The sequence below is a fragment of the Prinia subflava genome, chromosome 10 (assembly GCF_021018805.1).
Source record: "Prinia subflava isolate CZ2003 ecotype Zambia chromosome 10, Cam_Psub_1.2, whole genome shotgun sequence".
NCBI classification, from domain to species: Eukaryota; Metazoa; Chordata; class Aves; order Passeriformes; family Cisticolidae; genus Prinia; species Prinia subflava.
The window spans coordinates 11,614,427-11,628,320 of NC_086256.1; the positions used below are offsets into that span (position 1 = coordinate 11,614,427).

At 39.4% G+C, this 13,894-nt stretch overlaps 1 protein-coding gene across 1 annotated transcript in view; it reads left to right on the plus strand.

The window, feature by feature from the left end:
• AK5 (adenylate kinase 5) overlaps window positions 1–13,894 on the plus strand; it is an 83,207-nt gene that overhangs the window by 54,010 nt on the left and 15,303 nt on the right. Inside the window, exons 9-10 of the mRNA XM_063407318.1 lie at window positions 4,303–4,345; window positions 5,457–5,501. Coding sequence (XP_063263388.1) covers window positions 4,303–4,345; window positions 5,457–5,501 — 88 coding nt within the window. The remainder of the gene's footprint in view (window positions 1–4,302; window positions 4,346–5,456; window positions 5,502–13,894) is intronic.

Genomic DNA, 13,894 nt, shown 5'->3' on the forward strand with positions numbered 1-13,894 from the left:
ACAACGGCACTGAGTTTTGTCTCTGCTAGAAACCCAGCATTAAATGGGAATCACAGTGATCTCATCTGTCAGAATTTTGTAGATGCTGTTATGAACACTGATGCTTTTGCAGTTGTATGCATTCTGAACAAACAAAAATCACCTCGAAAAACATTAGCACTGTACCCTCATATTAATTTCTTTAAGTCCTTTTTGACACAAATAACTCCACTCTGCTGAACAGTATGAAGTATATGAGAAAATTTGTCTTTTGCTGGAAAAAAACCCTTGAAGTGTGAAGGTATTCCTACTGTGTCTTACCTTATTTATTAGTTCTGGAGAAGGGGAGGTCAGAGCACAGACACCTCTGCTTTCCAGAGGCATACTTTAACACTCAGCTTGCAGAAAGCAGCTCAGGTTAAAAATTGATTTGAGGTATAAATCAAATTTAATAGTATGGCTCATAAAATCCATTCCCAGGGAGCACTGCCCTTGCATAAAACCAGCAAAGACACATGTAATTTTTATTTCTTTAAATAATTTGTGTCTGAAACATTCCTTGGAATATTTACATTCTCAAATTCAAACTGGAAAATTGAGCATAATTTTAAGCAGCAGTCATGCCGTATTTTAAATTCAGTCTCATTCTACTGCCTCTTTTCTCCTTTATCTATGATTATTTATCACCTTTGGTAAATTTGGAGGAGAAACTATTTTATATCTGTTAGAAATCTGAATAAATATATCAGGCACTTTTCACCACTATTTTGTAGAAGCATTCAAATAACAATGAGGTGATAAGGGAGAACTCTTTTCTTTTTCATGTAAAACAAACAAACAAACAAACCACCCAAAACCAACTAACACATGCAAGGACTGGAGCAGAGGTTAATAATGGGTAACAGGAAAGCATTCTTATTTTGTCAGGTAATCGACGTTCACAACAGCTGTCACTAAGTCCTAATGAAGAAAATGCCCCTTCATTAGATAAAAAAATTAAATCTATTTTATTGATATGCCTTAAGAGTACTGATTCATTAGCAGCAAAATTGAAACAACTGAAGAATTCTGTATCATTCCATTATCATTTCCTGAAACTTACTGTCATAGTTTGTTACTACAGAAATTAGGTAGATTGGAACTAGATTATTTTCCAACCCAAATCATTCTATGATTCTGTGGACTTACCTCACAACCTAGCAATGACAGTAACTGAAAATTCATTAACCAATGAAGTATCTACTACCAGTCAGGTATTTACTAATTACAACATAAGTGACAAGTAAAATGGCAGTCAAACCCCGCGTTTTCCAACTCTAAAGACAAATGATCCTTTACAGGTAGTAACGTCTCTATTTAGCCATTATTTTAACATACGGTTGATACTGTTTAAGTAGTTACACAGACAGCTATGCTCCACGAATGGATATGTTTCCAGACAATATTTGGAGATATAACTTGACTGTAAACACATTTGAAATTACAGACTGCCCATCTCTCTTCGGAGCTCATTATACGATGCAATCTTCCTCACTGTGCCTTCAAGTACATGGAAACAGCTATACTGAGAATACAGAGAGTGCTGTTAAATGACTGTATTGCTGATGGCAATGTGGTGTCAAATACCATTTGCTATCTAACTGGAGGGACTTTGCCTTATGTGATCACTTGCTAAATCCCACGGTTATTTTCCAAAGCACTGTGATAATGAGGCAGAGCAGCGTTTTCAGCCTGATACAGGTCAAGCCATTCAGAGTTTAGAGACCTCCTTGTTAGAAAGACACAATCAGAAGTGGGTTTTGTCAATTGCAAACACGAGGAGACTGCATTAAACAGGGTGCCAGACTGTCACTCTTTGCAGGGACCTCAAACCAAACAGCACTCCTAGCCCCTCACCCCCATCAGCACAAAAACTGGTTGGAGGCAGTTTCAGTCTGCAGTCATAGAGGAGGACAAAAGAAAAACTTGAAAGAAGTAATGCTGCTTTCAATTCTTTAATTTGATTGCAAGCTTGGAATTCTGATCCTGATTTTTAAAGGAATTTTACTCTAAACTCCGTGCCTAAAATGATTTTGATCTATAAACTCTCAAAGGCTTTATAAAAAGTAGAATCTAAAATGAAGCCTTTTGTATGCACTATATCCTTTGCAGGGTCAATTATTTTATTGTATTATTAATCCAAAAATAAAGGATACAGGGTTAATATTGTCTCTTGAAATGTGGAAAAGAGATTCATCTCTCATTTGAAAATGACAGCTTTCTTTTTTTAAAGTAGCAGTACTACTGCAGTGTAATAGGCTGAGAATTACTGTGAATCAAAAAATGAAAATAATTTGTGTAACCAATGTAATGGTACTTCAGCCTAATGAAGAGTACTTCAGTTTCAGTGAAGATGGGAACACAAGGAGAAACCTGCAAGGGTAGTGCATGAGCCCTGCAAATTACAGTGGGCAGCAGTTTACCCATTCCAGTCACCTTGCAGTTCATGTCACTTCATCTGTTCCCGCAGCTCTACACATTTAAAGGTGGCTGTTTCTGAGAGCTGTGCTGTCAGAAGCTATGGCTTGATTGCCATATGCTACTGAGATGACTCACATAACGTGTTTCGTGCTGATGTTATGCACTGACAATGTAATACTGTCACATGAGGATGTGTTACTGTCAGTGCTATTATTGATATTTTACAGACCAGGCTAAAGCATTGTTGGTGTGAGTATATTGACACCTCATAACCTAGACTATGTCCAGTATATATACAATTCTCGTCAGAACAATAAAGAATTCCCATTCTGACAGTCTTGCTGGCCAGTATTTGTAACTTCTCATTGATTGTAATATACAGCAAGTGACCAAATACGTCCTCCATTTCCCTGGTGTAGTCCCTCCTTGTAGTTCAGCAGCCTTTATAACAACTTGTAGCTTATGTTGCATTCAGAAGGTAAATACGTTTAAGTTATTTGAGATCAAAGACTAATACCATCTTTATGTTACATTTCACTTCTAGAAGTTTCTCCAATATTGCTTGCTCACTATTAACAGCTGATTATACAACAGTTACTTTGGAAGAAATTCAGGATGCACACTGCTTGCTTATGTCATGTGGGAATTGTGCATTTGGACAATGAAGAGCTGTTCCTCACAAAACCAGTATGGCAGAGAACGTCCTGGGTTGGAAGGGACTCTAAAAGGACTTCATTTTGCTCCAAACCCCCAGCAGGCAGGGATATGTTCCACTAGACCAGGTTGCTCAAAGCCCCATCCAACCTGGCCTTGAACACTTCCAGGGATAGGGCATCCAGAGTTCTCTGGGAAACATGTTCCAGTGCCTCTCTATTCTCACAGTAAAGAATTTCTTCCCAAGATCAAATCTAAACCTACTGTCCTTCAGTTTAAAGCCATTACCCCTTGACATTCAATGTCCTTGGAAATAGTCCCTCTCCAGGTCTCTGGCAGGCCCCTTTCAGGTCCTGGGAGGCTGCTGTAAGGTCTCTGCAGAGACCTCTCCAGGCTGAACAACCCCAGCTCTCTCAGCCTATCTTCCTAGTCGAGGTGTTCCAGCCCTCTGAGCATCTTTGTGGGCTCCTCTGGACTCACTGCAGCAGGTCCCTGTCCTTGTGCTGGGGCCCCAGAGCTGAGTGCAGGGCTCCAGGTGGGGTCTCACGAGGGCAGGGCAGAGAGGTGGATTTCTCTCCCTCAGCCTGCTGCCCACACTGCCCTTTGATGCAGCCCGGACACGGTTGGCTTTCTGGGCTGCAAACGCACATGGATAGATCACGTTGAGCTTCTCATCCACCAGCAACTCCAGTCCTTTTCCCCAGGACTGCACTGGATCCACTCTCCACCCAGTTTGTGTTTGGGATTGCCCAGACACAGGAGCCCTGACCTTGTACTCGGCCTGAACTTTGTTAGGATCACATGGCCCCACCTCTCAAGCACGTCCAGGTCCCTGTGGGTGGCATCCCTTCCCTCGAGCACAGCTTGGTGTCATTGGCAAACTTGCTGAGGCTGTCCTTGGCCCCACTGTCCATGTCACCAACAAAGATGTTAACACAGTCCTCATTCCTCATTCCCAACCCTGATGAACTCCACTCATTATATGGACAGTGAATCATCTCAAGATGGATCTCGGGTTCTCTGTGCTCGTGTTCTAGCAACTGAAACAGCACTAGCAGCAATTCTGTGACACTGTAAACCATATCTCAACAGAGATTAAAACTGAGAGCTTAGAGAGATATACATTAAGATACACAGATAAGCAGATATAAGAAGAAATGAAAACTATGCAGAATATCCATTTCAATTTGTCAATTGCTTAATTAACAGGAGGAGGATCAGTCAAGTTTTTCTGGTTATGAGAGCACAGGAGGTGAGTTTCTCTTTCAGTGTCAATTGCCATTTAATTTTGAAACTTTTGATTTCCCATTATTTAAATAGTTATTTAGAAAGTAAAGTGAATTCAGGTTGTTTATATTGTGAAATTTATGCCTCAAGGGATTTTTTTCATGTGAATTCTCTTTGAATGCAAATTAAAGTTTGTAGAAGATATTTCTATACTCTTTTTGGCCAATGGATCCAAAATTATTTGAAAATACTTCTGTCAATTAGCATCAAGTCTCATATGTGTTTTCAGAAATTGGCAGTTATGAAAGTCTCCCTGGAAAGTATGAGGTGCTAAAAGTCTAAGAGGAATGAAAGGATAAAGCAAAACTTTTCATGGCTAATGATTTTTTGTAATAGGAGATCTACATACCACAAAATTGTACGAGATGTCTTGTATGTGATTAACACAATCACATACGTGTCTTGTAAGTGATTAACTCAAAGACATAATAAAATTTCAGCAGGCTCACATGGTGCAAGATCACCTTCTGTACTGGTATAATCAGTGCAATGACTGACTCAGACCAGGAGGGATTGCTTTTTCAAAAGATACAGTTTCAATTAAAGGCAAAGCTGTAATACATACCGTAGTTTTGGTGAGTGTATTTCCTGGATTTCAAATAAGATGGTTATTATTTGGCTGAATTTGAGGCTCAGAGGAATTTAGAGCTACATTTCAGAGAGTATAAAATCTAAATGGGAGGTGGACAAGATTCTATAGCAATTATAATGTAATACTACAGTCAGTAGAAGCTGCAGTGGCTGAGGAGGCATTACATCATGTTAGTACATCAAGATGAATCTGCTTCTCTCTTTTTTCATCTTTCTTTTTTTAAAGAACTGATGTCTATTGCAAGGTCTATTTTCAGGTAAAATGTCTTTATCAAATCTGCAATGACAACTATGAAACTGAGGAATTAATAGGCTTGCGGATAATAGCTCCTTTTGGAATGGAGAAAGTATATATTTTTTATAGCAGAAAGTAAATCTAGTAAGATCAGATCCCCTTGCATGATTGTTACACAGTTTGGTGTGGTAAGTAGCTGACATTAAAATCAGTTGCTCTTGCCACTAAAGAATTTTTATTTCCATTTTAGACTTTTCAGAAGATCTAAGGAAAGCAAACATCATTTTTGTTGTTGGTAAGTAGGATTCCTAATTTAACTGCTACATTTGAATATTCCCATGTTATTTAGCTTTGATTATGTGATTTATTTAGCAAAATAGATTGGCTGAGAACATTTATTCTGCAGTGTTGGTTTAGTCTTTTGAAAGGGAGTTAGGATTTAATAACATGTAATTAACTTGGGTGTAACCATACTATCAACAGTCGTAGGAAGCTCAGAGCAGGCAGCTCGTTTGATTGTGAACATGCTCAAAATAACATCGGTTCTTTTGCAGTTACAGTTGAGTTGTGTGACTTCCCACACCAAAGCTACCTCACAGCATTAACTAAAATTTTACTACATTGGATTACAACTCAAAAGTTTACAATTTGACTGAAAAATATCAGGTCTCTTCTCTTCCTTATTTGTGAGGCAACTTCTGTTAAATACAAGTTTCAATTCTGCATGGGTTCAGCATCGTGTTAAAAGCCAACAGATTACTCACCAGGCATGATGCTCAGCACTGAAGCTTTGCAGGTTCAGGGTTTACTTTATATTGCTTTTGGAAATTCTGAGTAAAAGAACCATGTTCATGCCCTTTATTACATGAATGTGAATAATATAATTAGCATAAACTTAGAGCAGTCTTTTAAAACAAATTATAACCAGAAGATTGATCTTAAAACTTGGTAATAATTACTTGGAAAGAATAATTGCTTTTGTATTAAGCAGTTTTTAGAACTGCTTTACAATCCAGAGCAGGAACTCACATTTCCAAGGACCTAAGGATAGACAGCAGAACGTGGGGGATTTTACATGAAACTAAATCAATATGTGTGTTGTTTTTCCTGGGAAAAAAAAAAAAGGACTTCCAAAACTAACAATAAGTGAATGGAAGTTTCATTCAGAATTCAGTAAGCATCAAAAATATTCCAATACCTATAGGCTGAGGGAGATGATCCTTCCCTATTCACACTGCTGTGGATTCATCTGGAGTGCTGTGTCCAGTCTGGGCTCCCAGTACAAGACAGATAATGATTTACTGGACTGAGTGTGGTACCACAAAGATGTTTGAGGAACAGAAGCATCTTTCATTTGAGGAGAGGCTGAGAGAACTGGGACTATTCAGCCTGGAGAAGAGAAGGCTCCAGAGGATTTTACTGTTAAGTACAAATAATTACCCGATGGGAGGGAATGAAGATGAGGGAGCCTTAATCTTCTCAATAGTGCCCAGCGACAGGACAAGAGAAAATGGGGACAACATCAAATGCATTAAAATTCACCTGAACACAAACCCCACTTTTTTACTGTGAGGGTAGTCAAATACTGGAACAAGTTGCCCAGAAACTGTAAAGTCCCCATCCTTACAGATGTTCAAACCCCAACCTGACAGAGTTCAGATCAACCTGCTGTAGCTGATCCCAGTATAACAGTTATTTGACTAAAGTTCCTTGTTCCAAGGAACAAGAAGTTCCTTGCAACCTAAAATTCTATTAAAAGAATGTTCCCATGTTGCAATTTTATCCCACGCTCTCTTATGCCACAAGTTGACTCAAGTTATTGCAACTCAATTGTTATGTGTTTGAGAAAGTAAAATTAGGTTACTGAAGAGTTCACTGGAGACTTTTCTTAAGGGAAGGGTTCATAACACCTAATTTTCAGTCTTTAAGCAAACTGTGATCTATGCTTACTGAAATACACCTTCCTGCTGTTCACTACAGTGAAAAATTTTAATTCTCTCTGTCTCACATATCTTATTGAAAAAAAAACCACAAAACATTTGGGTTTGTACAAGCAGATTTGTAAGGAAAAAAAAAAAAGGAGAACACACTCAGAAATTTTGCCTCAAATTGTCCATGGCAAAGCATATTTTTCATTTGCCTCTGGGAATCTTTTTATTTTACGATGAGTGATTTTAAATCTTCATTTATAAATTTTATAGGACATCTAGTAGCCATCTTGCAGGTTAAAATCAAAATCATACCTTTTTCCTAGTTATTCCTGCTCAGATTTTCAAGTAAATGCTTTTTGGGAGCAGAGAGAAATTGTGCCTTAATCAAAACTCAATATTCTTTAAAAATTAACATGAAAAGTTTTACTAAGTCCAAACATGGGTTAATTTTCAAAAAATTATCTAGAATGATTTATACTTTTTCCCAAAATACTTCTGTTTCCATCCCTCCATCCTTGCACCCCTGAAAATGTTTCTTAAAGTCTTAAAGTTAGAAAATGTTTCTTAAAGTCTGAGAAGAGTGAGAGGTTTTTTGTGGGTTTGTTGAGGTGTTTTGAGCAACATGAGACCCCCGTGATTGCTCATTTGTCTACAAAATCTTGACTTTATTCCACTGTGAAAGCAAATGTTATTTCCCAGAGACAGATTTCTTGCACAGGCTCTTTTGCCTTGTGTCCTTTTCAGGCAGGTAAATCTGCACGGATCACCTGCTGAGCCACAAGCACTCCAGCTTTAGCTCTACACACACTGCCCAAACACACACGTTTGTGCAGGCAGGAAGGCCTGACCTTCCATGTCAGCCAAGAGCTGAAATCTGATCACTGTGAGTGGCACAAGAGTGAAAGAAAAATATGAAAAAATCTCAAAGGAACAGAACAGAACTGTTGGGGATGGGGAGAAGGGAAAAAAGCCCCAAATGTGAGTGATGAAGTGCTCTGTTGGAGTGAGCAGTGCTAGAGATGTTCAGCCCATGATGCCTTGACTAGAGAGAGAGCAGAGAAGTTGGGTTAGGAGAGCAGGCTGCTGGAATGGGGAAAAACTGGGCACAGGTGTCAATAAGGATGTTGACTCATTACATAGCTGTGTATTATTTCATGAGAAATAATAAGATGCTTATAAAGGTGTTTGAAAGCTAGAGTTTTAAAGATGTACATTTGAAGAAGTTCACAAACAAATCAAAATAAATGCACCATCTGCCACACCTGACAAACAGAGATATTGTTTAGGACAAGGGGAAAGAAACAGGCAGATCCTTCCCCCCCTAATTACCCTTGAAAATTTTCCAAAAAGGGAAAGAAAAAGAAATCATCTAATTAGCAAAAATTTACATCAGAGTTAATGTAGTAATTAATTGGAATAACAGTCAAGTTGGATTAATTAAGCAACAATGTCAATGTTCTATCCATATTGTAAAGTAGAGAAAGAGTACCAGCAAGTAAAAAAATATAGGAGATAAAAGCAGGATAATAAAAGAGGCAAAACAAAGATAAATTTTGCCAGAAACATAAAATTCAAGAGAAAAAAATATATAAAGAGGCACAAAGATAAAACTGGGTGATGCTCTAATAAATATTCAAAACTTAAATAATTATTGCCAGTCATTAAAAGATAAACAAACAAACAAACAAAACCCCTGTGTAATCAATTTTAACCACAATGAATGTTGAACAACCTTCTAATTCTTAACTACTGCATATTCCATACTGCATCCACAAAGCTGTCATACATAACACAGTTCTGGGAGCATTGCCCCTCCCTGGCCTCTGCGGGAACTTCAGAAAATATTTGGCTTTGATTGAGGCTGAAAGTAGAACAGGAGGTTTCAGGAATCTTTCCACACTTTGGATCAGAAACAAACTCCCTGCTGACTTGTAAATAGGTGTTTAAAGCTTAGCTAATGTAACACTTTCCTCTACAGAATTTTTGTTATATTCTTGCTGATAAATCTAAAGCTGCTAATTGCTTAAACTCAATGTAAGAAAGACCAGCTTTTTCTGACACTGAAGATATTCTCACCATTTACACCTAGAAGTAGACATTATCAGCTGCAGAGAGGAGCTTCTTGCACACACACTAGAATTCAGTAAGTAAATATATCACAAAATTCAAACTCTTTATTTGTCCCAGGTATGTCAGACCTTGAATGACACAACTCAATTCAATTAATCATGAATTTAGGCCTGCTTTGAGTATAAGGTTTAACCAGATGAACTCCCTTCCAACTCAAATTATGCTACAGAACCTGTATTGCAGCTCCTTTTGCAATCAGAGAAGCACAGAATGAGCAGTTCTGATAATTAAACCCCCAGTTACACCAAGCTAACTGTAAATCCTTTCAAAGGCCGATTTCCCTGACTTCCCATGAAATTAACTTCACATCTTCTTTAAGAAGGATGAAAACTCAGTGATATCCCAAGATATTGCATCACTCTGCCAACATGTACAACATGTTGTTTTCTAATGAAAATAATTTCTCAGGAAAAAAGAAATACAAAGAAAGTGTTGAGGGTTTTTTTGTTGTTGTTAAATTTTGTTGTTGTTAAACAATAGCACAATTTCTGTATCGTTTCACTTAGACTAAAGTAATTTGTCAACAACAGATAGGGTGCTATTGAGAAGCCTTCAAATGCTATATTCTCAAGTTAAGGTTTATTTTTACTTGTCTATATAATCCAAGTAGCATTGATAAAATTGCCAAAGTGATCAAGGCCTCCAAAATTTTTGCTTGAATTGATAGATTGACTGGGGCTATTTTGTTTTCATTTCAGACTTCTGAGGCTCCCTTGTGCAGCTAGGTTTCCCCTGCAGGCACTTCTCCCTGATACAGGGATGATACTCATTATGATAACAAGGTCTTGAAATTGAAACATTTCAAAATAAATGGTGGGACTGTCTTGTAAATCCTACTGCTGGCATTTTATATAAATGCTCATGATATTTTGGTATATGATAAACTTGTGAGATTGAAAATAGAGACATCTCAGTGTGTCTGCATGACACTTCTGCTCCACCAGTATTCCTGAGAGCAAGGCTGGCCCATGCACTGCTCATATTGCTTGTTCCTGGCCCTGCTCACCCGAGCAGCACTCCCAGCTCCCTCTGTCATTAATTCATCTGCTGGAGATGGGCTCTAGGTCAGAGTCGTTCATTTTAGTCACATGCCCAGGCTCCTTGGCCCTTCCAGTCTGGGGGAGATTTGGGCAGGAGGGAGGAGAGATGGGACCTCTGATGATCTGGGGCTGGCTGCAGTTGGACACCCAGGAGCCCTGCCTGGGCAATTGGTCATTACCCACCCACCCAGACCACCCTTCTCCCCTTGAAGGGCTCTCCCTGAGATTTCTGCAGTCAATAATTAAATGGGGAAAAGTACCCACCTCAGTCAGCAGTGCTGCCAGAAAGTCATTTACCAGAAGATCCCCTCTCACAGGCTGATGAATCAACATAATGGAAAGGAATACTGCTCTAAGGGATGGCACAGACCTTTTAATCTGGCCTGGTCTGCAAAAAAGCAATAGAGAACTGCATTTAATTGCTGTGTTAGTCCTCTGGTTCCACATTCTTGCTTACTATTTGTATCAAAAAGCACAAAGGGACAATCAGAGAGTTCTGTTTCCAAGAATAACCTCACTGATTAATACAATGTTCTTAATTTCTTCACCTGCAATTTTTTGATTTTTATTAAGTTACCAAATGAGCTTTAAAGCAAGGTGTAATGCTCTGGGCAATACCAGGAAAATACAAAAGCATGCTATCATTGAAGAACTGCTGGTAATTCTATATTGTCCTACAGGTCACATCACACTCATAATTCCTCTGGCTGTTTTCTAGGCTTTAGCTAGAATGTCATATATAGAAATCTTCATGGCATATATAGAAATCAGAAGACAACATGATTAATCTGAATAACAAGCTATCTTGAACCAACACTTTTTTTTTTTCCAAAGAATACGTAGGCAGATCACAAGATGACAGCACACAGAAAAAATGACTGTGTTCACAAAGAACCTTACGCCTTCACAACAAAAGTGGGGATATATTTTTCTGCTAACAATTGAGCTATTGGGAAAGCTTGATTTCCTTTTTCAGTGCCCGAAGTATTTTCCATATGAAAAACAGCGTAACAAGTTGCAGTGAAGCCTTAACTGAAAAAATCTTTTTGCTAGCCTTTCTCATGTTTCATATGCAGCTGTTATTCCAGATGAACTTTCTTCACGTGATTTTTTCTTTTAAAAAAATGAATAGATTTAAGAAAAATAGCCACTAAAAGAACAGGTACAATTTTTGTAACACTACAAATTGATTGTGAGCCTCATGGCTGCAGGATTAATTTGCCATTAAAGCTGCTTATGCAGCAGTCTTTTAAGTATATACTCTGAGCAAGAAGGAAACACCTAATTAGTAAGAAAATGCACTTTCACATCCTTTCTCACCTGAATAGCTCTATTTCAGTCACATAAAAGAACTTCAGAGGGAGACAAGATAATACTTTAATTTCAGACACGTAAATTAATACTGGTGTAAAGGCCAAGTTGTGCTCAGCCCTCAGTGCTGAATTTCCTGGGGAATTCAGTCTCTTCTTAGATCATGCCATGCAAGATCTGTGGTCTCATTCCTGCATAAGAAAGCACGAGACTTGATAAAGTGGGTTGGATTTGTCAAGCAGTAGGATGCTTTGCTACTTATCAGATGACTCTAAATCAATATGTGGCCACAAAAACTACCACTTTTAGGACATAACTTACTCAAATATGTTTTTGACTCTTTAAAGAGCTCAGTATGTTAATCTCTGCTTTGTTTTCTATTTAAAAAAATGTTAATTTTAATTAATGTTTTGGAGGCACATTCATTATGGTGTATGCCCTGCATATTGTGCCATTCTGACAGTGTTCTCTCTTAAAATACTAACACACAAAGGTATTAGAAGCACATCAAATTATCTGAATATTTCCCTGCTAAAAAACCAAAAATGTCCTTGTACTCTTATTTCTAAAAAGAGATCTAGTTTATTTTGTATATGAGGAGAAATTATGAAATTTCTCATTAGGCTCTGCATTCAGAACAGAAACAATTATATAAGAAAAAGAATACAATTGTCTTTATAGCTGGGTTTTTTAAAATACTGTATGTATACACCAAATAAATAGGATTAGATTACCGCACTGTTAGCATTTTCAAGGCCAGGAGACAAAATGTGTAAACAAACTTACTGATCTAAAAAAACACCCCACAACAGGCCAGAAATACAACTAATTGCCACTCAAATATTTAAGGGATTCATTACTGGTAATTTGCTTGCAATTTCACTACATCTGTTTCTTTATAGCCACTCCTATTTTTTCCCATGTTTTCTTTCAACTAGTGGTTTTACAAAAGAATAACATTCTTCATCCTACAGCAATAGAAAAACAAGGTGCAACCCACACTGGCCAGAAGATAAGCCTGTAACACAGATAGTTCTAGAAAAATTGTAGCCCAGGTGTGATTCTCACACCACAGGCTGGTCATTCTCCTTGGGAAGCTGAAATAAAAACTGCAGAGCACAGAAGACAAACCCCTTCCTTTGATGCTACTCCTTTATGACCCAATTTTTAGTCTCACTACAGTACTGTAATTTCTCTGAAAATTAATATGCTCAGAGCGATTATTTCTTACATTGAATGCAAAAGTTAGAAGACAGTTCAAGTGAGGCAGAGACGGTGCTAAATTTGCTCTATTGTGAACATGTTATTCCTATATTTGTTTGTGGAAAGACAAGGAAACAGGAAAGCCACATATTTTCTAGCATCTTAAATGCACATAGCAGAGCTGTGCAGCCCTACCTGCAGATCCCAACAGCTGATAAATAACACAGGTCACCTGCTGGAAAAACTTTACTGGAAAGAGTTTGAGCATTGTCTCCCTCCAAGGCTATAATTACCTCCTGCTGCAGTAGATCTTCTGAATAGATCCATCAAAGGCTGCAAAATTGCTGCTACACGCGGTGAGACTTTCTCCGCATTCACAGCAGCAATTTGCTTTGCCGCCCCCCGCCCTGGCACCGGCACGGCGCCTCAGGGCCTCGCCTCAGCCGTGCCAGCGGCGCTGCAGGCACCGCCGCGGGGACACCTGACAGGCGCCTTCCAGCAGGTTCCACGGGCTGTCCTTCCCTCCAGCCAGGCACGGGTGGCTGCAAGGTGCAGCTGGAGCCCGAAGAGAGAGGCCCTAGGCTTCCCATGCCATGGCCTTGGAGCGGAGGGAGAAGGGAGGAGCTGGGCCAGGCAGCGCCCGCAGCTGCGGAGCGGCACGGGCAGAGCTCAGGGCCCTGCGCTGGAGGCGGCTCGCCGGCCAAGGGAAGCAGGAGGCTGGAGGTGCCATTCCTGCCAGGGGACACCACAGCATTCCCTGGGTCAGTGCCCTTCCCTCCTGCCCGCTGTGTCCCACAGCATTCATTCCCTGGGTTAGTGCCCTTCCCTCCTGCCCGCTGTGTCCCACAGCATTCATTCCCTGGGTCAGTGCCCTTCCCTCCTGCCCGCTGTGTCCCACAGCATTCATTCCCTGGGTCAGTGCCCTTCCCTCCTGCCCGCTGTGTCCCACAGACGGGGCCGGGTGCAGGTGGGTGCTCGCTGTTATCTCCCTCGCTGTGGTGCAGTGAACATTACTTTGCTACTATTTGTTGCAGCTGACAAACTGAACATGAACTGAGTCAAATACCCTTTTC